The following is a 24,362-nucleotide window of genomic DNA, read 5'->3' as shown; positions in this document are numbered from 1 at the left end:
TTTTACTTTCTTATTTCTTCTTTGGACTTTTCCTTTTCAATCTCACGACAATTACGCCACTTTTAGTTTTAGGAATACATATTTAAATATCCTTCTTTAAATCATTAATATTATTATCAAACTTATTATAAATTTTAATTACATAAAAGGGTGACACACATTTGTTTTTCTTTATTAACGCCACCACCTAGATAACAATATATCTAATTATAATATTATTTATTTATCGATTTAACTCTTGAAAATTATAAATGTATCAATTTATGTATCAACTTATTCATAAAAAACTACAATTTCTTATTTTTTGTATTTACAGTATTAATATATTTTAACCATTTAATATAATGGAATTATTATTTTTAATTACTGTCATTGTGTGTAAAATATTACGTGTGATCGTTGACAACCTTATTAAACAAAATAGTAAAAGTAGTAAAATAGTAAATATCGTAAGTCAGTTATTAAAAAACTATATATGGTGCATAAATTAATTAAAAACAAATTGCACTTTTTGTAGTAACCAAAATGTTATATTAGTAATGCTATATGTTTAAAATAAGTCTCCTATAATTGCATTAACTATTTCTTTGAAATTAGGTACAAGATTTTCGTACTTGTCATTTATAGTAAACTAAAAGAAAGTATAATGATTCAAGGTAGCGTAAATTGAGTGCATCCTCACCCCACTCAACCCCACACTACCCTTCCTTTAAACATTCTCATTATATCCACATGCCACAAGACTTCATCATTTTAAGTCTGCCCCACCCATCCTCAATCAACGCATTTCATTTCGGTTACAACCCTTATAAATCAACCATTTTGGGATCTCAAATCTTGCCACCAAAACTCCCATCTTTTGTGCCATGGCCTCCATTGCTAACCCCTTTTCTTTTCACTTCCTCTTGCTCATCCTCATTTCTCTATCCCTCCAACCACATGCTAGGGAGAGCAAGTTCTTCACTAAGTTCACTCGTAATTTTTCTAATGCACAAACAACTGATTTGTCACCGGCACCAGCACCGGTGTTGGCTCCGGTAATTGAGCCAGTCCTGGCACCTGGACTGGCTCCAGCACCGGCACCAGCTGAGGAAGAGAATGGTTATGGTCTTTATGGTCATGGATCGAGTGAATCTTCTTCGGAGGAATTCTACTCAACCAATGAAACCCCAGAGAAAAAGGGGACTTTTGGCGTAGATGAATTCAAGTCGGAAACGGAGACTCCGTTCGAGAAGTTGCTAAGTGGCGAGAGTTACTCTAATGGTAATAATGGTTATTCGAGTAACAATGGGAATGCCTACTCTAGCTCGGTGAATGAGAACAATGGCTACAACAACAACGAAAATGGTTACGATGGCTACAACAAAAATGAGAATGGCTACACGGTGTCTGAAAACAAGATTAATGGCTACAACCAAAATACGTATAGCAACAATGGTAATGGATACTCAAACTCGATTAATGAGAACAACGGCTACAAGACAGATAGCTATAGCCAGAACAACTACAATAACGACAATGACAATGGTATGAGCTTTGAAAACGAGAAAAATGGCTACAATGTCAACGGATACACCAACATGGAAGAAGAAAACAATGGTTATAACAACAACAATAATAATGGATATGTGATGGGGCAACAAGGATTGAGTGACACAAGGTTTTTAGAGAATGGTAAGTACTCATATGATGCAAACAACAATGGAAATGACCATGAAACAAGTTATGAGGAAGAAGTGAGCGACAATGGTGAAGGCTATTATAGAAATAATGAAGATTCAAAATATGATAGACAAAGCGGGTATGTAAAGTGGCACCCATAAGAATGATGAAACATAATTTGTCCACATAAGTTATGAAAAACCATAATTACAAAGCATATTTGAATGTTGGGAGATACGAAGAATATTAGAACTCATAGTTTTTGGTTATGTGTTTGTGACTCTTCACCATTTTTGCTTTTGTTTTGTATTTGGTGTCTTGAAATTCAATAGGGTTTGGTAAGTATGTATTTTTGAAGATGATTATGTAAAAGGGGCTTTTATGTGATGGAGTTAGTTGCTTATAGTTAAGTTATATATGAACGTTTATTTAGTTAATGTGACCAAAACGTCGACACTGAGAAAAAAAGGTTTTTCACTAAATTATCATAACCTTTTATAAGTTTGCCATCATTTATAATAAAAAAATTCATTTTTCTAAGTATGTGTCATTTTAGTAAATATATTTTAAATATCATTTACTCATATAGCACTTTATGATACAAAATAATTAGTCTAATCTTTAACTATTTCCATATTACGTAAATATGTACATAATATGATATTATTAAAATTTATCAATAAGCAGATCAAAAAAATGGCCTACTCAAAATAAATGCACGAAAAGAAATATAAGAGCAAACTAAAGTCAACAATAAAATTAAAAGAAATCCATCTAAAGAGAACTTAAGAAATTGTTTACAAGTTCCGTAAACATCGTTCTAGTAGATAGACAAAAGTCACCATGCGAAAGTCGTGTGCTCTCTTTTTCTACATACTGCCCTTTTTTCTTTTTAAAATATGTTTTTATATATTTTCAATAATGCAACGTATCATATAATCATAACTTTCAATTATAAAAATAGAGACACATTTGTTTTTTTTTTTATTAACAGCATTCAATAGAAAATAGTAAATATAACGAAAATTAATGATAGTTAGAACTGAATACTTAGACATTATAGATTTAGTGTAAAATCCTAAAATAAAGAATAATGTGTATGTCAAAGACTAGTGTGTATGTGAATTTTGTGTAAAAAGGCAATACGGTCCAATGTGACAAAAGTTATAAAATATTAACCATTATGTTTGGTTGATATCTTGTCATATGATATATTATAGGGATGAGCAAAAACCGAATAAATAATCGAAAAACTGACAAAAACCGATGTAACCGAAACCAAAGCAATAATAACCAACAATTTGGGTTTGTATTTTCCAAAAACCGGAAGATAGTTGTTCGGTTCGGTTTTAACGTATAAAACCTTCCATAGAAATCGAACCGACGCATTTCGTAAAACCAAAAAGAACTTTTATATATATATATATATATATATATATATATATATATATATATATATATATATATATATATATATATATATATATATATATATGGAAAAGATCAATATAAAACCATAATTATTGGTTCTTCAAGAACCAAATTTTTTTTTTTAATTTATAGAGCTTATTCTTTATCGAAAAAAAATTCTAAAAATATCTAAATTCATCTTCTCTAACAAATGAAGGTTTTTTTTGCCACTTGTCACACTCTCATTCATTTTGCCACATGTCATTTTGTGGTTATTTTGAATTAATTTTTATTCCATATGTAATTTTGTGGTTTTCCTATTTTATTAAATTTCATATGATATTTAAATTTAATAATAAATGCATATTAATTTCATTAATTGACTTTCCTTATAATTTCAAAATTTTAAAATAAAATCTCATTAATTTGCTTTGATTATTTTATCTAAATGATTTGTTTAAATTTAAAAGAGAAAAAACACTTTAATTTTAGTAATTCAATATGTTTCTTATTTTTCTTATAAATTTAAATTTCTCAAATGTTTATACATATTTAATTGTTTTAAATACACCCATGTAGGGGCTCACACCTAGTATATTAACATTGTGAATATGAAAAATATTTTTCGGATTCACCGTGTGAATCCGGATTCACGTTGTAAATTTTCAAAGATTCACATTGTGAATTGATGTAAAAAAAATATCGAATTTTATATCATTGGAAAGAGGATAAAAAGTTATGAATTTCTGTATTTTTAGTTTTTTTTTTTTGATAAAAAATAAGTTCTAAAAGTTGAAAAAAAGATTGGTTCCTTGGTTAATTATAGTTCTCTATTGAACCTCACCCTATATATATATATATATATATATATATATATATATATATATATATATATATATATATATGGAAATGATCAAATGAGAACACCTAAAAGGTTGAGAACGCGAGAACAAGTATATTCATTTGTGATTCCATGTATTCATTTGTGGAGAAATGGTAAATTTTTACGCATAATCAACATGAATATGCTATTTCTTTTCAATTGAAATTAAACGCGTAAAAATTTATCATTTATCCACAAATGAATACATGGAATCATAAATGAATATACTTTGTTCTCGCGTTCTCAACTTTTTTTATGTTCTCATTTGATCCTACTCCTATATATATATATATATATATATATATATATATATATATATATATATATATATATATATATATAATAAAAAATGCATAATTGTGTTAATTTTTGACATCCAATAAAAACATAACATGTATCCTTTTAAAATAAACTGCATGAATGGTCCCTATGGTTTACAATATTTACTCTTATCTACCAAGCACCACACATTTAAGACACATACAAACACTCTCTCTCTCTCTCTCTCTCCCCTACTACTACTACTACTTCGCTGGAAACCACATCAATCGTCGGAAAACCACCATGATCGCCGAAAACCACTGCTTCTGATGCCACCATTTACGTTGAAAACCACCATTAACACCATTAACAATGCCAATAATTCCATAAAAATATACAACACCCAAAGAACAAAATTATTAACCTACTTTTTACTTGTATTATAAACATTTCGAACAATCCATTAGAATTATTCAACAATAACCATATGAACTTGAATCTCGATTTTTAGGTTCGTATAACACTTTGCATAAAGAAAACAAAAATGTGCCGAAAAGGATAAGAACTTTCGAAGTACTAATTATCGTATGCATTGCCAATTTTTAACTTTGGATCGATTTCCGTTATCTGGATGGGCACCGGAGAATAGGGAAGATAAAGACATATGTGAAGCCCATTTCCCTACGAACCCTTAATGATATGTCATTGTATCCATCTGTGGCATTGGTCCGAAGACATATCTCAAACCAGAAATCCAAAAATTCTTTGTGTATGGGAAGAGTGTGTTTAATAACAGTCCTTCAAAAACCCAAATTAAACCTTCAAAAGTTGCCATTGAAGCAGCACAGAGAAAGTGCAAGTCGATAGCAGACCCAAATCTACGTCTTGGGTCCCAAAATTAAGAATTCTACTGTCTAATCAAGCAATAGGAAAATAAAAGACGATAAAGAAGAATCTATTAATCGATAACAACCAGAAATGATCCAAAGAAGAATCTATTAACAGATGATCTCAAGATGAAAGAAAAAAAAATGATCGATTAAGAAACTAAATAGATGATGTTCAAATAGGATACAAAACTAAATCGATGCCCCTTTTTCTGCAAATCTGAACCCTGATTTTCCCCATGGACAACGACCACGAAAAATGTATGAATCGTCGTTCCTATGACGACGAATCTGAAGAGCAAATCTGCTACTTTTTCTTCAATTTAGCCCCTTCTCTTCCTCATCCTCAATCTACTAATTCTCAACTTGATAATAACATGGAAGAATGAGAAATTATGGAAGAGGATGATGTTGATGTAGCATGCAGAAGACCACAGATTCTGAAGCGGGGTCACGAAAATCAAAATGGTCTACTCAGACCTTCCTTTAAAAGGGGGTATCTGTTCGTCAAGGGTTCCGGTGGCCATCGTGGTCACCAGAGTTACAGTAGTTTAGGCAATCGGGTTTCATCATCGGAAGTCTGAGAGATATGTAATGAAGTGAATGAGGTAGAGACGTAAAGGACCAAGTTTCTTTGATTTATATTAAAATTTTAAAATAATAATCCAATAGATTAATTAGGGACTATTTTTCAAACTATAAGGATCATTTTTGTAATTAAAATAACTACTAGACAAATAGACATGTGTCACTTCCTAATTGGTTCCTATACTTGTAATCCTAATATGTATTTTCTATTGATCTTGATTATATATATATATATATATATATATATATATATATATATATATATATATATATATATATAAAATATTTTCTATACTTGAATCTAATATGTATTTTCTATTGGTTCCTATACTTGAATTTTAAATATATTTAATAAAAACTAAAATATTGTACGTACCTTTAATCCGTAATGTAACAACTCGTTATTTCGAGTCAATAAAAGTCAATACGAGTCAACAAAAGTCAAACTTATTAAATGAAAGTCAAATTAGTAAAACCATAAATCATAAATGTGATTTAATACTTTATGTATATTAGGATTTCGGTATTTGGAATCAAATGTCATTTAAAAACCGAAAACACCTTTTGAGAACCGAGAACCCTCGCATGACCCCAACCACTTCAGACCGAAATCAGATTTCGTTCAAGACTGAAATCCCCCAACTTTTGACCGAAAACACCTCCTGGTGGGACTCAAGAGCGAAATCAACAATAATTCTCAGTTTACTTTTTGGACCGAAATCATGGTTTTCGGTTGTGAAAATAGGTCGAAAACTCTTTTTGCACACCTCCCTATGTGATAAAATATTCTTCCTAATGCAAATGTCACATCAATTCATCCTATTATTAATATCTAAAACCAAAATCTCAACCTTATTCTTACACTTTCACACCAAAATCTCACATTTTCCTCCCACAAGCTCATCCGAAATTCCCCCCCCCCCCCCCATTTTCTCTCAACTATCATACGAAATCTTCATGTGTTCATAAGATTTGCCCAAATCATCATATCACCAACCGAAATCATCATCTAATCTTCTTAATTCCTGAAGAACACCATCTAAAACCCCAAGAACATTCATATCTTCATATTTTTCACCAAGAACACCTTCAAATATTCTAAGAAATTATTGTAAGTATTTCTTACATAATTTAGTGTTGTCTAACACTTTAAACTATTATTACGCTAATTTAAATACAATATCGTGTATAATTATTGTTAGGATACGATTATGTACACGTGTTCTAACCCGAGGATCATCGATATTATTTTGTTATCCAACCACGAACACTATTTTTAAACTATTTCAAACTACTTCAATTATTTCAACTTTTGTTTTTCATTATATATATATATATATATATATATATATATATATATATATATATATATATATATATATATATATATATATATATATAGGGGAGAGTTCAATTCAGAAAAAAAAAAAAAAAAAAAAAAAAAAGGTTGAGAATGGGGGAATCATTTTCAGCCACTCATTTATTTTTGCCGCAAAAGCCTCCATCGTACCAGCGGAATTGGGAAATGAATAGACATGTGTTTTTCAAGAAAACATATTTCCTTAAACTATGCTAATCATTACCTTAATATATACAAAAACATAGTTTTTTTTCGTTTTTTATTAATTTTTAGAAGCTATTTTTATCAAAAAAATGATTTTAAATATACCAAAATTCATGATTTTTTATTCTCTACAAATAGACATCCATGTTGATATAGTTTTAAGATAAAATAAAAAAATATATATATTTTTTTTTATATTTTCAGCTATCGTTATTCATAAGTGAATAAAAATACATCAGGTTTTATTACAGTACATTCGTTATTCACTTATGAATAAAAAGTATGATTTTTTTTTGTACAATTGAAGTATCATTCATATATGAATATAGCATATAATAAACATAGTATATTCATATTAAAATATTGAACGATGTATTCGCTTGTGAATATTAACATAGTATATTCACTTGTGAATATTAGATGGTATATTCACTTATGAATATTAAATGATATTTCATATGTGAATATTACATAGTATTACATGGTATATCACATGTGAATATTACATAGTATATTCACTTGTGAATATTAGATGATATATTCACATATGAATATTACAGTACATTCGTTATTCACTTATGAATAAAAAGTATGATTTTTTTACAATTTAAGTATCATTCATATATGAATATAGCATATAATAAACATAGTATATTCATATTTAAATATTGGACATATTAACATAGTATATTTACTTGTGAATATTAGATGGTATATTCACTTATGAATATTAAATGATATTTTATATGTGAATATTTGTAACATCCCAAAATTCAAGGCCAAAAATTTCGTTTTAATTAAGTTATTACATAAAACCATCAGTATAAAAACATTCATAATAGTATCTCGTGTCAAACTAAAGTGTCAATATTCAAAACATATTATCATAAAACCATATCAGAGTGTAATCCCAAAGATCTCATGTGCGAAAAACATAGTGTGATGCGTTGCGATCAAGCCAGCTCCTTCCTTTGAAAACGAGTACCTAAAACCAAAATTGTAAACCGTAAACACAAATCTTAGTGAGTTCCTCCATCATAACACATACCATACAATCACAAAGCATAAATACTGTCGGGCATTTATGGGGTGCCCGACCTACCCGATACGGCCATTCTGGGGTGCTGACCTACCCGGTACGGCCATTCTGGGGTGCTGACCTACCCATGTCAAGCCATTCTGGGGTGCTGACCTACCCGTCGGTCCTAACAACCAACCCTCGGGGACTATTCCACCCCCTACTGCTACTATCACATATATCATAACATAAACATATTATCAGACATATCTGGGGTGTCCGAACTACCCTTCGGTCCTAACAACCGAACTTGGGGACTATTTCCCTCCTACTACCACTATCACATATAACATATCATGCCAGCATATAAACATATCATCACATACTGTCAGACATATCTAGGGTGTCTGACCTACCCTTCGGTCCTAACAACCGAACTCTACTACTATCACATATAACATATCATGCCAGCATATAACCGAACTCTACTACTATCACATATAACATATCATGCCAGCATATAACATATCAGGTAGCAGCAAACCTAGATGATATCACAAAGACAATCATCTAACATACAACTCCAATTGGTGGGCCGGCATTGTGGCTGTAGACCCACCGCTACTGGAAGGTAACTCACCTCACACTGCTGAAGTCCCGTAGACACAATCCCACACTGCTGAAGTCCCGCAGACTCAACCCCAGCTGTTGGCTGACAGATTCTCGAACTGCCAATATCAAACATCACCTAATTAATAATTGGGTCCCACTACATAACCATAAGTACATTCTTTGGGTAATTACTATATTACCCCTAGCTTGGCTTATTCAAGCCCAAAGCCCAATCCATAGGCCCAAAGTTAATTAGGAATCAAAGCCCAACACATGGCCCAATTTTCCAAATTAGGCCTAGGCCTATACATGGTCTCATTCTAAGGCCCAACATCATATAATCATTAAGGCCCAAACTATGGCCCATCTATGGCCCAGTTTTCCAAATTGGGCCCAAACCCCTTACATGGGCCTTACCCTAGGCCCATTAAAATATTCTAGTCCATTTGCTTGACTTTGGATGGCCCATTAATAACACAATCATCAAGGCCCAATAGAAGGCCCAACAATACACCCATGTGAAATTAGGGTTTCACATAAAATGACGATTAAGGTTAAGTGTTTCTCACTTAACCCATTAAAGACTTAATCCATTAAGGACTTAATCCATTAAGAACATCATTCTTCTAAATAAGTCATATGGTGTGATTGGGCTTAATCACACAATTCCATTCCAATGGCCCAAAAGTGGGTCCCAATAAGTCCAAGCCCATAAATCCAATATTGGGGTTTTCTAAACCCCAATTAGGGTTTCCAATCCCATTTTAGCCCAATAGTCCCAAAACCAAGTCCTTAAGCCCATTAGGGTTTTCCTTAGGCCAATTAGGGTTTATTACACCCATTAGTCACATGTTTGGGCTTTTGGGTCCATTAAGCTTCATTGGGCCCATTAGGGTTCATTAAGCCCATTAAGCCTCATTGGGCCCTTTAGGGTTTCTTAGTCCCTTGACCAATCATCCAAACGAGTCAAAACACCATCAAAGCACACCGCTACCCGACACGGCGGCCGGTGGCGGCAGCCACCACCCTAAGGTGGTGGTTTTCAACTTCTTTCCATTATTCCATTTTTTTACAATTTATAATGAACTCACGAAATAACACACACACACACACACACTATACTAAAATAAACACACACACACACACCGGCGGCACATGGCGGCAGCCACCATCTCACGATGGCGGTGGTGGCCATTCCCGATTTTCCAGCCAAACAAAACACGCATACACACACTACTGATAGCAGCTTGTGAAATAGATCCAGCCACCCACCTGGTGGCATCCGGCGGTGGTGATAACATGAAATGGCGGACAGCAACAACAAACACCGGTGGTTTGCGATGATAGCCACCACCTCACAGTAGTAGCGGTGGTCTCTTTTGTTCTACTGCCCAGCAAACACATCGACGTGTGCGAGCCGAACACACGCGAACCGGCGATGACTTGACTTCAACGCAACTGGTGGTGGCGGCGCCACCGGAGCTAAGGCACAACACCTACGAATAGGAGGGGAATGGCGGCGTTTCTATGGCGAAGCTGCAGTGTTCAAGGTCTCATCCGTTGGTCTGATAACTGGGTCGCAAGTAGCGCTGGGTAGCGAGGCAGCAGGCGGTTGCCTTGTCCGATCGGAAGAATATGCATGGCAACATTAGGTAGAAGGACGGCGACTAAGGAGGTCCCACAGCCCTCCTGCTAACGTTCCTCGTCCTGGACTTGGTTGCCTATAATTTCTCGAGCAGTAGGAGGAGGCACGGTGGTCGGATTCGGTGGCCAGAGAGGGTTCCATTGGTGGCGGCTGGAGGGAGGTATAAGGTGGCGGTTAAATCTTCTTAGGGTTAGGGTTTGGAATAATTCATATATATGGAGGCTGTGAATTAGGGTGACAGGTTCTAACCCGTGTCCCATACAACTACATAAGATTTTGACACTTCCAGCCCCTCACATCCATAATCTTTTCAAAATCAATCTCTAAGTTACCATTCAACCCTTGCTTGGGAATCTTAGATATTACCTTTTTAACCCCTGCCATCTAATTACATTACAAATTAGGTCTGGATTTTACTAAAACAGCCCCTCCTCTACAAATTCTTTACGGAACCCATCCAAAACTTACACTTTCAACCCCCGACTTCTAAATTATGACAATTAGCTCTTCAAGACCATCCTTTTATATATATTTATTTATTTTAGGGTTATTATTCATTCATTAATTTGTTTATTTATTTAATAAATAAACAGGGTGCTACAACTCTCCCCCACTTAAATTAGCTTTCGTCCTCGAAATCATTCCTTACCATTTCTTATACGCCAAGCCACTCAAGTAACATAGTCATCATCCTGGGCATACCCTAGCCTTCCCAGGGTAGCCGTGACCAATTTTCGCAAAGCCCTAACGTCCACAGGTGAACGAATTCCTCACCACAATATCACATCCACTTCGTCTGAAATATGCTGCCTTGAGATAGTCTGATTCCCTGACAGACCACTCATACCGAATCATTATCGTTGAATCCAGTTGGTTCATCCCACAACTGACTATTCAACTTCTGATCACTCGCGGTTCCCACCATAAAACAGGGTCACAAACCCAATTATCCTTGCATATCACTTATTCTCAGCTAAGGCTCAGCTAATCCCGCTGTGGGTGACTTGTCATTCCCCAATAAACCAGCTATTCCGTGCGCATATGCAACTAAAACACACATACTATCGCTACCCAAATGTTGAAACTGCCTGACGCAATATTCAGCCTCATGGCCACTTGCCAAAACCTATCGAGACCTTCTTGGTCTCAATTCATCCATCGGTCATCTGAAATATCGGGTCTCTGCCCGGCTGTGGAGCCAAAAGACTCCCACTTAGTCATCTCACACGACTTCTGAACGTGATCCTTCTCTGAAACTAGTTGCAGCTAGTTATCATGCCACTATGGCTCTAACAACCTCCTGATCTGACCGATTGGGTCCATGTGTCGCATCCTGTCATCATCCAATCTAAGACTAAAAGTGATTGCTACCTAACCAATGGTAGCCTTACATCACAATCGCCCTTAAGTAATCCATTACTTCCCTGATATCATAACTGTGGTGGCGTTCCTACAGTCTTATCACTTGCTCAACCAGATCTAATCAATCTGGGTAATACCGAAATCCAATATTTGGATTTCCATATCCTTACTACTGCACCCGATCTGGTGGGTACTACTGTTCCTTCCGCGTTCTAACATCACACTCATGCCATCTACCAACCTAGTGAATGCTACGACTATACACCCGCAGACTTACAACACTTTCCATACTATCTGACTACTAGTGAATGCTACGGCTACCCCCGCAGTCTTACAACACTTTTCATACTATCTGACTACTAGTGAATGCTACGTCTACCCTCATAGTCTTACAACACTTTCCAACCTGGGTCGAACACGCACTTGTCCTAACCCTCAACCGAACTTGAGTCCTAACCGGAACTCTAACCTGGTTCCCGAAACCTGCTATCACGTGACCCCGTTGTATCGATACCGCACCCATGCCCGTGATCAAAGCTTCACGGTAAACCACAAAATCATCTACACCCTCTGGCAGGGTGAGAATCGGTGCCTCGCACAACTGCTGTCTGAGAGCCTCGAAGGTTGCCTGTTGCCCAGGCCCCCAGCGAAGGGCCTTCGACTTCTTCGTCAGTCGGGTCAAAGGACCCATAATCTCGGAGAAGTCCCGTAAAAATCTCCAGTAATAACCCTCTATACCCAGGGAATTCCGAATCTCAGATGGAGACCTCGGAATCTCCCACTATATCACGACCTCTATCTTGGCCGAATCAACTAGAATATCCTTCTGGTTGACAAGGTGGCCAAGAGATTGCACCTTGCGCAACCAGAACTCACAGTTGGAGAATTTTATAAAAGTCTCTCCCCCACTTAGATTTGACTAAGTCTTCACATTACTTGAGAATTGAAGGATTCCCGATCCTTCTCGCTTTCAAATATCCCACTGATGACAACCTGTGCCTGTCAATGCTAGCGTTTAATCGCCGATTAAACCTTGAGATCTCCCATCCTCGGAAATCTCGATGAGTACTCTTGAAATCTGATCCAGTCTGACACCTCAATCCATCTAGCATGCTGTCAATTGAAGACCTTAATCTTCACTCTAGCTGACGAATCCTCGTTCCCACTCCCAATCTTGCAGTACCACTGAACTCTAACCGAACACAACCCATGCGAAAATACAATTTTCTTGAACATGCGATGACCAACCACTTATGCATCTAACACCCGCGACTGACACTACCCTCTTCCTGTCACCAGCTCTGTCCTAGCAACGGTTGTGCCTTGAACTCCAAAGTTCATCCATAGACAATTACCGACAATACCTGAACAATGATAGAATCCCTGAACGTTGACCTCACTGGAGAACTACCACTCCAACCCTGACCGAGTATCCTCTAAATAATACTCCTGCATAGATCCCGACAAGGATCCGAAATGATAACGGTACACGCGGAACCATCTCTACAAAATGCGTCCCTATTTGGGTTCATCAAGGACCTTTCGGCATGCAGGATGGAATATATGATCCTTGGTAACCAAACACTAGCAAAAAAACCGACCCGAGGTCTGACTTATCCAAACTCACTCACAATTCCCAAGCGGTACGTATTCCAAACATCCACCTAATATCGTAGAAGATGACATACCCACAACATCTGGAGGAATACTGACCCCTTTCTGCTAACATGACCAATCCTGGTACCCTGTAGCAACCTAAACCCATGGAGTGACAAACTCCCTCATGTACTTTCTTGTACGTGTTGCACTGACTCAGGCCCTGCTAGCCTTTCATCCGATGACCAGAAGTCACGGGTCTCTTCCCGGGACCCTCTACTATACACACCTGGCACGCACCTCTCTTTCCAGGGTGCTCCCTAATCGATCCCGCATCTGCAACTCTTGGAAATCATATCCTTCAGGGTCTGACACCCTGTCACGCTCACTAGCTCGCTTGCCAATGGCTAAGCTGCAACAACTGGAACATCCTCTGTCCCCAAACTGGGTCACAAACTCTTCCCTGAAGCTTCTTATATTCTCCAAGACTCTCACTGATTTGAGTATGGATCCTGTGCTTTCAGTAGTACGGGCCCAATACTACCTTCCACACCTATCCATACTTTCCTCAGCAATCCTCCCGGATCCTCCAAGTCACTTCCTCAACTGGTACACCCAAGTCTAACTGAGCCTCACTATTAACTCACTGGAATATATCCTAGGCTTCCCTAGGTTCCCGAACTCACTCAGTCCTCAACTGCTGAAAGATTCCCAGTAATGTCAACTAGCTACCTCATGAATATAGCCACATGCAACAGAGATTAGATAATCCTTCAAGTAACAGACTCATCCATATAACGGTTAGACTCAAACGAGAGTTGCGCAATAGGGTCAAATCTATCACTCTATGATTATCCAGCCTGTGCCACATGTGACTTAGCATATTCACTTAATAGCTAGCTCACATTAATAAGAGCCTCACAAAGCACAAAGCAAACAACATTCAGAAAATGGAAAATCTAACCATCATATTTCAATCAACCCATTTTATCCTCTAATCAGGAATCTGTACATGCAATTCAAAGGCTCATACAATCAGGCATAACCTAAACATGCTATCCTATCACTAACTGATCAGTAGTAGCATTCAACTCTACAAGCACATACAATAGGCATATAAGGCATCCTCCTAGATCCTTAGCCCTAATCTACCATGCAGATCTCATAATCATATCATATCATATCATGTATAGGTATCTTGGGGAAAACTTACTTGAGCTCGGCTGATTGCACGCATCACACACTTTGTTCTTCTCAAAGTTCTCTTCTCTTTTCAGATTCTTTTCAAACTCCTTTTTATAAAATGGTTTTACTTTTGAAAATTTTCATACCTAGCCTTTAGTTTGAGTTCAGACACACCCGAGAGTATGTCCGAATCCCTCAAACCAAGGCTTTGATACCAACTTGTAACGTCCCAAAATTCAAGACCAAAAATTTCGTTTTAATTAAGTTATTACATAAAACCATCAGTATAAAAACATTCATAATAGTATCTCGTGTCAAACTAAAGTGTCAATATTCAAAACATATTATCATAAAACCATATCAGAGTGTAATCCCAAAGATCTCATGTGCGGAAAACATAGTGTGATGCGCTGCGATCAAGCCGGCTCCTTCCTTTGAAAACGAGTACCTGAAACCAAAATTGTAAACCGTAAGCATAAAGCTTAGTGAGTTCCCCCATCATACCACATACCATACAATCACAAAGCATACATACTGTCGGGCATTTCTGGGGTGCCCGACCTACCCGATACAGCCATTCTGGGGTGCCGACCTACCCGGTACGGCCATTCTGGGGTGCCGACCTACACGTGTCAAGCCATTCTGGGGTGCTGACCTACCCGTCGGTCCTAACAACCGACCCTCGGGGACTATCCCACCCCCTACTGCTACTATCACATATATCATAAAATAAACATATTATCAGACATATCTGGGGTGTCAGAACTACCCTTCGGTCCTAACAACTGAACTTGGGGACTATTTCCCTCCTACTACCACTATCACATATAACATATCATGCAAGCATATAAACATATCATCACATACTGTCAGACATATCTGGGGTATCTGACCTACCCTTCGGTCTTAACAATCGAACTCTACTACTATCACATATAACATATCATGCCAGCATATAACATAGTAGGAGGAGGCACGGTGGTCGGATTCGGTGGCCAAAGAGGGTTCCATTGGTGGCGGCTGGAGGGAGGTATAAGGTGGCGGCTGAATCTTCTTAGGGTTAGGGTTTGGAATAATTCATATATATGGAGGCTGCGAATTAGGGTGACGGGTTCTAACCCGTGTCTCATATAACTACATAAGATTTTGACACTTCCAGCCCCTCACATCCATAATCTTTTCAAAATCAGTCTCTAAGTTACCATTCAACCCTTGCCTTGGGAATCTTTTGCAAAACTAGACCAGATATTACCTTTTTAACCCCTGCCCTCTAATTACATTACAAATTAGGTCTGGATTTTACTAAAACAGCCCCTCCTCTACAAATTCTTTACGGAACCCATCCAAAACATACACTTTCAACCCCCGACTTCTAAATTATGACAATTAGCTCTTCAAGACCATCCTTTTATATATAATTATTTATTTTAGGGCTATTATTCATTCATTAATTTGTTTATTTATTTAATAAATAAACAGGGTGCTACAATATTATATGGTATTACATGGTATATCACATGTGAATATTACATAGTATATTCACGTGTGAATATTAGATGATATATTCATTTATGAATATTACACAGTATATTCACATATGAATATTACAAGGTATATTCACTTGTGAATATATTCACTTATGAATATTAGAAAGGTATTTTGACAAATATATATAATTTTTATATGTTATTCACATATGAATAACATACAAACTTGCATATTTGTTTTGTGTTTTTAATAATCATATACTGATTCAAGTGAAAAAACATATTCATATGTGAATATAACATGGTAATTTAGTTTATGCATTTCATCAAACAGTTGGAGTGCATACAAGTTAACTATTTTATAAATGTTAAAAACATCAAGTTATCAATTCCAAATCATCATATACTTCCGATTTCGACTTCAGATGCGACATCCTATGTCTGATTGATTTCTCATTTTGATTTTGATTTCCGAAAATCCGATTAGGAACCTGTGAGTACTGATTTTGAGTCCTTCAATGTCGACTGTGACTGCGAGTCCAGAACTCCGATTCCAATTTCATGAATAACGAAGAAATTCTGATTCCAACTGATTTCGTTTGCGAATCTGGGAAATTCCAGTTCCAAATCCGTTATGAACTTTAACAAATGTTTGCAAGCTACAAACATTTGGAGTATTCAACAAAGAAATCGATGAAATTGATAAATTTTGGTTGCGAATCTGTCTTGAACGACGAACCTCCCAGCCACGAATATCGATGATTGATTAACACTGGATGACATTGATGATGGTTTAGTTGAAGAAATCTGGATGATTGTTGAAGGTTGGAGGAGAAATTTTGATGATGAACGAACTGTTATCGAATTCTCTATAGTTACGTATTTGAGATTGAAGGTTATTAACATATTTACAAGTTTGCCACCGTGTCTTTTTATGCTTAGATTAAATGAGTGGCTGAGAATGATTCCCCCATTCTCAACCTTTTTTATTTTCTCAATTGAACCCACCTATATATATATATATATATATATATATATATATATATATATATATATATATATATATATATATATATATATATATATATATATATATATATATATATATATATAAGATTTAACAGGCTTCAAATTGGTGTTTCTGCCTTAACTCATGTTCCTTGTTTGGTTATGGGCTTAAGGAAAAATCATTTGTCTGACTGTCTTTTCAATCTAAATTATATATGCCTTATATATAGGGTTTTTGGCACTGTAGCAGAACAAAGTTTGGCAACTTTATACATTTAGTCACTCAAGTTTTTTTTTGTACACAATTAGTCACTAAAGTTAAGAATGACCGTCTAATTAAGGGATCGAACCAAATTTTATCCGGTTTGCAGGTTACATTATAATCTTGGTGGCTTTTTTTAATTTTTTAAAATTAAAAATCAAATCTAAATGGCTTTTTTTTCTTTTTACCTTAACTCACAATCCTGATATATCAAAAAAACATTGTGTTTGACCTTTTTCCCTAAAATCCGTTCGTTCATTCTCCACCTCCTACAGCACCTCACCTCCGACGACACCAACTCCGGTGATGCCTCATCTCCGGCTACACCACCTCTCTGCAACGCCTCACCTCCGTCGCTCTCCACCACTACTCGGTACAGGAAAATGTCATGTTTGAATCTAAAATCAATGCTTTGCCCTTCACCTTAGTATGTGAAATTGAAATTGATGCCCACCCATTCATCATCTTCTTCCCCATCCCTTCCCCCATTGACCCAAATCTCAGAACAAGCCTCTTCTTCAAGACACAGAAAAATCAAAGAAAGATGACAAATCGTTTATGATTTAGAGGTCACGATTAGAAAGAAGAAAAGAGACAGAGAGTTCATCGTCGACTAGGTCACAATGGGAAGAAGAAAGAAAAGAAAGGTCGATGGTTTCAGGGAGTTTGACAGCTCCTAGCCCCCAATCTCCCTCTATTGTCACCTCCTGATCAATCTTATCGCACCTAAAACTAAATTGCAAGTTTGATTTTACAGGTTTCATCTTTATTTCTTTCATGTTTGCATCTTACTGGAAGACCTTTGAATGTTGATGGAGAACAAACAAGGTGGGGTTTAGATTGTTCATCCAACACTGATGATTTATCTACACATGTATTGTTAACTTTATCTTCTTGAGAAAAGGACTTGAACATTCAATAAAAGAAGAAAACTCACCAAAGTAACTGGAATTCAATTCCAGGGCAAGAACTAACCAAATGAAGGAAAAGGCTGATTAGTGTGTGAGGGGTGATGAACTCACGAAATTAGTGGTGATGGTGTATTTTCTTGCAGATGCGGCATTCAGTTGACGAAAATCATTATCGATAGTAAGGTGATGAAATCATAAAATTTGGTGTTCTTCCATCTGATAATTAGAGAGTTAATGGTCGTCTCTGTCAGATGGCTTCCAAGCTAAGCTCGTCCTCGATTGCATTGTTGAAGTGGGGTGCGATTACTTGGAGTTTCCATGTGAGCCGGAGTTCATGGAGAGGATGGAAGTTGTTTATCATGAGAAGGCGGTAGAGAAAAATAGTTTAGTGATCTCTACTTGTGGTTTGATTTGATTTCGACATAAACAAGATTGATTTTAACTCCAGAAACTAGGTGAAGTCCTTCGCCAGCGGTTCCCATTTGGGTGAAACCAAACTCTTGAATCCGATGAACAAAAGAAAAAGGTCCTGGTCTTGAGTTAGTGTGAGTGCGTTGATTGTGTTGACTAATATAAAAGTTAGAAGGCACTTGCTAAGATATAAAAGAAATCTAATTTAAAATGCTACATCATAAATGTAACCGGTTCTACCTGTATCAGGTCTTATAATGATGCAATCGATAGGTAAAAGTGAACTTTAATGGTCTATTGCGCAAATAAAATACTTGAGTGACTAGATGTGTAAATTTGTTAAACTCGGTTGTGCTACAGTAGCTAAAACCCTTATATATATATATATATATATATATATATATATATATATATATATATATATATATATATATATATATATATATATATATGAGTATAAAACTTTAACCCTTTTATAACATGTTGAGCAAAAAGGTATCTTTCTTAAATATTTCACTACTATTTATACAAAATGTTATATTACAAAGGTTTTCATTACATACAGAACATACATATAAACTATAATAGGTACAGTTTAGAAAACTTACATACTATTTTACTAAGTCAGATAACAATACAAGAACAAACATATAAACTATAATAGATATAGTTTATGGAACATACATTATTTTTTCAGCTAGTTTTACCAAACGTTATTTTTTATCAGCTAGCTTTTCCACTATCAGCTAGTTTTTTTATTTAACAGCTAGTTTTTCAACTAATAGTTAGCTTTCCAGCTAGTACGCCAAACATAGCCTTAGTGTAATAAAAAATGGATTGTATCTTATAACAAAATTACCATTTTTTAATATTTATTTTTAAAAAACCATCATTTTGTTTGGCAAAATTAACTTAGAAAAATATCTCAACTACCAAAAAGAAAATTTTAAAAAAAATACTAAATAAATTTCCACAAAATCCTTCTGTTCTTTTTTTTTTTTTTTTTTTTGCAAATTCTTAACTTGGGCCATTCATAAAACACTTTCTTTTAAATCACAAAATAAATTTTACTAAATTGGTGGTCTGTTCTTTTTTTTTTTTTTTTTTTTTGCAAATTCTTAACTTGGGCCATTCATAAAACACTTTCTTTTAAATCACAAAATAAATTTTACTAAATTGGTGGTTTTTTTTGGTGACAATTGTTCAAAAGCTTGTAGTCAATAAAGTTTAAAACAAGCTAAGGAATCATTGAATAAAAAGCAACAACAACAAAAAAAAAAAAAAAAAAAAAACAAAAACAAAAACAAAGGAAATTCAACAACAGAGTTGGAGATAATATATGAAATCGTTCACATGTTCCTTAAAATTCGTTTATTTGATACACAAAAGCATTGAATCTTGGATAAGTTTTGTGCTCTCTTTCACTCATCCGTGACACCTGCGAACAAGATATTAAACAAAAGCTTCGCATCAAAACAACTCATTTATGTTTCTTTTTTAATAAAAAAAAAAACGTCATGAAATATCGTTTTTTTTTCATTTATCAGACTTACATCATTATACAAATGTCATAAAAATCCAAGTTTTAAGATATAAATGTCACAAAATTCAGAACTAAAAAAAAATACCTAATGTTCATCTCCATGACCATGTCCATGCCCTTCCCAAGGATGCCTCCATCCCTAAATTATATACAAACAAGAACAAATTAATCATATCTCAAATATTAAGACGTTTTAATTAAAGTGTCAATGACTTCAATAAAAAAATAAAATAAAAAATAAAAAATATAAGTAGAAGAAACGCAAGTAGGATGCGATAATACACAAATAAATTGATGCTCACCAGAACTACAGGGCCATCTTGCTTAGCCCGATATAGAATCCAAAACCTGAAATATATATTATTTGGTAAGCTTTTAGAATTATAAAAAAAATATATATATATTTATAGGTACAAAAGATACAAATTTTGATCAATCAATGGGGAATATGAATTGAAAAGAAGAAACAAGATTGCAGAAAAAAAGTAGAAACAATGACTACCATAAATCACGATTGTCAAAGATGAACAGATATGCTTCAATTTTGAATGCAAACATAATTATTTTTAGCATTAGGGATATGAAAACCCCAATTCGTAAACAGTTACAATAAAAAGTTAAAAACTTTATAAAATTTCAAAGGTACATTACTTAAGAACAGATGAAGGTGTACAAGAGTATTAGACTATAAACATTATCCTGATGAGAACTACACGACAATCAAATTCAAAATGAAAAGAACAATGTCTGAATCTCTATTGAGGGTCGAGTATATCATGTGGTTTCTTTGATTTCGATTTTATCATCAACTAGATCTTTATGAGATCTCATCTAGAGATTTTCAATTTCGCCCTCGAAAGTCAAATTTAGGGCAAAACAATACTACATCGAAGATTAACTCAGGTAATAAAAAAGCATGAAATTGAGACTAGACATAATACAGTGATCATCCGATACGCAGAGGGAAAGATGGAATCGGTGGATCAGGTTGAGGAATCCTGAAATTATAAACGAGATGAAAGCTAGAAAAGGGTGGAGTAATTTACCACATCATGGCGCACATGCCCTTTCCAGTGACTGTATGCCATCGCTTAGGCTGATGCAGATTGACACCTTTGTAAGTTCCTTGCCCATACCCTCCTCCTGCCATCTCTCTTGCGCTCTCAAACTGCCTTCAAGTTCTTCGACTATGGCCCTAGGTTTTGGCCTTTGGGGGAAGACTACTGAATAGGTTAATCCTGATCTTTGACCCGACCCGTGTCAAGGTAACCCGCTACCAAAGGTATAGTAAATTAATGGAGCTTTAATAAATATTTAATACTATTTTTTTATTATAATAAATTTATAAATTATGTTATCATATTTTTTTTTACAAAATAAAACTATATCAAAATATGTAATGGTTTTAAAAAACTATTTAAATATTTATATGAATTTAATATGCAAACATTTATAAATACTAGATGCATTAATATATGTAATAAATTAAATTAGACTAAAAATTATAAATCTTAATAGAAAGGGACTATAATTAAGAACCAAAGTTCCACTTCATTATAATGCAAAATGAATAATATTACTGCCTATTCCGATTTGGAGTAATATTATTTATTTGCTACGAAATAAATCAATGTTAGAAAGGTATAAAATAGAAAATCGAATAAGAAATCAGATTTAAACATGAGTGGATATCTTATAAAGTGACAATATATTATGTATTTCTATTATACAAAAACCATTTTTATGGAAAATATTAGAAAATTATCATAAATTTCGTGAATCTTCATCTTGGATTAGTGAGATTTTTTTTTTTGCTGAAATTTTTCTTAAGTATATGAGAGTCTTATGTGCTAATCATAGTATTGTCATTGTGCCACAAGCCGTGTCATGGTTTTTCATTACCAGGTCGGGGACCAAAACCTTGGGTCTTACAGACAAGTACCAGGAGTCACCTCCTGGTCTTCATGCAAGCATCACAAAGACATCTAACATACAATCTACAACTAACTATCCAATTAACTGTCAGGGTCCCAACCATGATCTTGTATATAGTTTTGTCAGGAGCCACCTTTGGGTCTTTCACTAAATGCCAAGGGTCACCCCTTGGTCTTTAAACAGTACATAAGTCAATGGGCCGACATTGGTGCCTTCGACCCATAGATACAGTGAGAAGACTCACCTCGAACCAAGATAACCGAAGACTTGAACTACTGCTATCGGAGACCTTACACTGACATCATCAAATAACATTCCATCAATAATTGATTCTCGACCCAATCAAGAATTCTAGCCCAAAGACCAACCTTCATGGTAAAAGTCCATTTTACCCCTTTCCTTACTTTGCCAAAAATCCAAAGACCAATCCACTAGCATCATAAGCTCAAATCCCTTAAATGGTACCACAAGGCCTAAATATCCAAATTGAGCCCAAACACATCATGGGCCTAACCCGAGAAGCCCGAATAACCTAAAAGGCCTAAAATATCCAATGGACAACCCTGGTCAAACTTCTAGTCAATGGTCCAAGGTCAAAAAGTCAACAAATCAAGAAAACCCAAAAGACTGAGTACGCCCCGCATACTCAGTTGGTACACTTAGCGTACGCCCATCTAACTTAGTACGTGTCGCTTACTAGGAGGTACACCCCGCGTACTCACCCTACCTGCAACCAACTTAGAAAAATTCTTAATCCCTTAAGCCAAAACGTTCAATGCTCAGATCTAGCTCCAAAACATACCTTAATTCATAAATTTGTTAAATTTGAGCTTTTGCATCGCTCAGTGGGTCCCAAATCCAAGTTCTTACTTTACCACTTCAACAAAGAGGCTAATACACGTGCATGGGTTGATATCAACTATCAATATCACATTTTTATGCATTTGGGACACCTAAAACGTCCAGATCTAGTGTCCAAACTCTTGGGGAAGCTTAACCTCATAAATACAAAACAAAGGGACCAAAATGTGCCATAAACCACCCTAAACAAGATCTAACCAAAGAGATGCCAAGATGAGAGCTTTTTTACCTTCAATAGGCTGCAAAAGGTGAGAAACTTCTGGATCTACAAGCCCCACTCCAAGTGATGATCCTTCAATAATCTTTAATCTCTTCAAAATTCTCAAGAACACTCCAAAATCAGTCACAAGATCTTAGGAACTCGAAGATGGTGGCTAGGGGTCGAGATTAGAGTTTAGGAGGTATGGAGGCTAATAATAGATAAGGCTCATGGAATAAAAGATGTTTAAATATGTATAAAACCCTAAAAATGAGGGTTTCTAGCTGATGGGAGTATTCCCCGCATACCCCTTAGTACGTCCGGCGTACTCAAAAGATAATCGTGATCCAGCCACCCACTACGCCCAGCGTACTTGGTGAGTACGCCCCATGTACTCGACCAAGCTCCAAACACTTAAACTTCATTTGGCCATAACGCATTCATTCTAATTTCATTTCTGACGAACTTTATATCCATGGAAAGGTAATGAGAAGCCCTACACTTCTAACAACTCACCCCCACCTTAAGACTTCCCGAACAAAACCCCAAAATTCATAAATGCCCAAACTGCCAAATTACGATTATACCATTGGCTCCAAAACACAATCGAACATACGGATCACTTAATCTGTAATCCCCACATCCAAAAAGGGGTAATTCTCTCTTCCCCCAAGGCCCGAAGTCTTAAGATAAATAATGATCGGGTCACGACCCCGAATAATGAAGCGATTCGAAACCGAGTGTTACAACTCTCCTCTACTCAAATTAGATTTTGTCCTCGAAATCATTCCTTACTATCCCAGGCACACCAAACAGCCTAAGGAACACAACCACAACCCCGAGCATACAACGACATTCCTAAGACAACCGAATCCAACCTTAGCATAACTCTCCAAACCTGATGATGAATAAATTATGTAGAATAACCCCTTATACATTACCCGAAATCTGAAGTCTCGAATTGGTCTGACTCCCAGACAGACCTCACATACTGAACCACTATCAGGCCAATTTCACTTGAAATAACAAAACACTTCCAACCCCTTGTTTATCTTGCTAATTCTATTGGGAA

At 35.5% G+C, this 24,362-nt stretch overlaps 2 protein-coding genes across 2 annotated transcripts; one reads left to right on the top strand and one right to left on the bottom strand.

Annotated features, from left to right (window-relative positions):
* The first annotated feature begins 828 nt into the window (after nt 1-828).
* LOC111906709 (uncharacterized) lies at nt 829-2,049 on the top strand. The gene has a single exon (XM_023902479.2). The coding sequence runs from the start codon at nt 867-869 to the stop codon at nt 1,821-1,823; it is 957 nt and encodes a 318-aa protein (XP_023758247.1). The 5' UTR covers nt 829-866; the 3' UTR covers nt 1,824-2,049.
* Nucleotides 2,050-20,065: 18,016 nt separating this feature from the next.
* Nucleotides 20,066-21,507, bottom strand: LOC111906711 (NADH dehydrogenase [ubiquinone] 1 beta subcomplex subunit 2). Its single transcript, XM_023902480.3, has 4 exons — nt 21,342-21,507; nt 20,598-20,643; nt 20,381-20,434; nt 20,066-20,190 (listed from the first exon to the last, which is right to left on the bottom strand). The coding sequence occupies exons 1-3, from the start codon at nt 21,443-21,445 to the stop codon at nt 20,381-20,383; spliced, it is 204 nt and encodes a 67-aa protein (XP_023758248.1). The 5' UTR covers nt 21,446-21,507; the 3' UTR covers nt 20,066-20,190.
* Between the last annotated feature and the right edge of the window lie 2,855 nt (nt 21,508-24,362).

This window comes from Lactuca sativa, chromosome 8, assembly GCF_002870075.4.
Source record: "Lactuca sativa cultivar Salinas chromosome 8, Lsat_Salinas_v11, whole genome shotgun sequence".
Taxonomy (NCBI): domain Eukaryota; kingdom Viridiplantae; phylum Streptophyta; class Magnoliopsida; order Asterales; family Asteraceae; genus Lactuca; species Lactuca sativa.
Note: the sequence above shows the minus strand (reverse complement) of the source record. Positions and strands in the feature narration are given on the sequence as shown.

Excerpts from the sequence above, each read along its gene's own strand:
- LOC111906709 (XM_023902479.2), top strand. The coding sequence starts at position 867 with ATGGCCTCCATTGCTAACCCCTTTTCTTTTCACTTCCTCTTGCTCATC.
- LOC111906711 (XM_023902480.3), bottom strand. The coding sequence starts at position 21,445 with ATGGCAGGAGGAGGGTATGGGCAAGGAACTTACAAAGGTGTCAATCTG. Across the intron at positions 20,644-21,341 it reads GGCATGTGCGCCATGATGTG|GTTTTGGATTCTATATCGGG; the intron begins GTAAATTACTCC and ends TATATATTTCAG. Across the intron at positions 20,435-20,597 it reads AAGATGGCCCTGTAGTTCTG|GGATGGAGGCATCCTTGGGA; the intron begins GTGAGCATCAAT and ends TATATAATTTAG.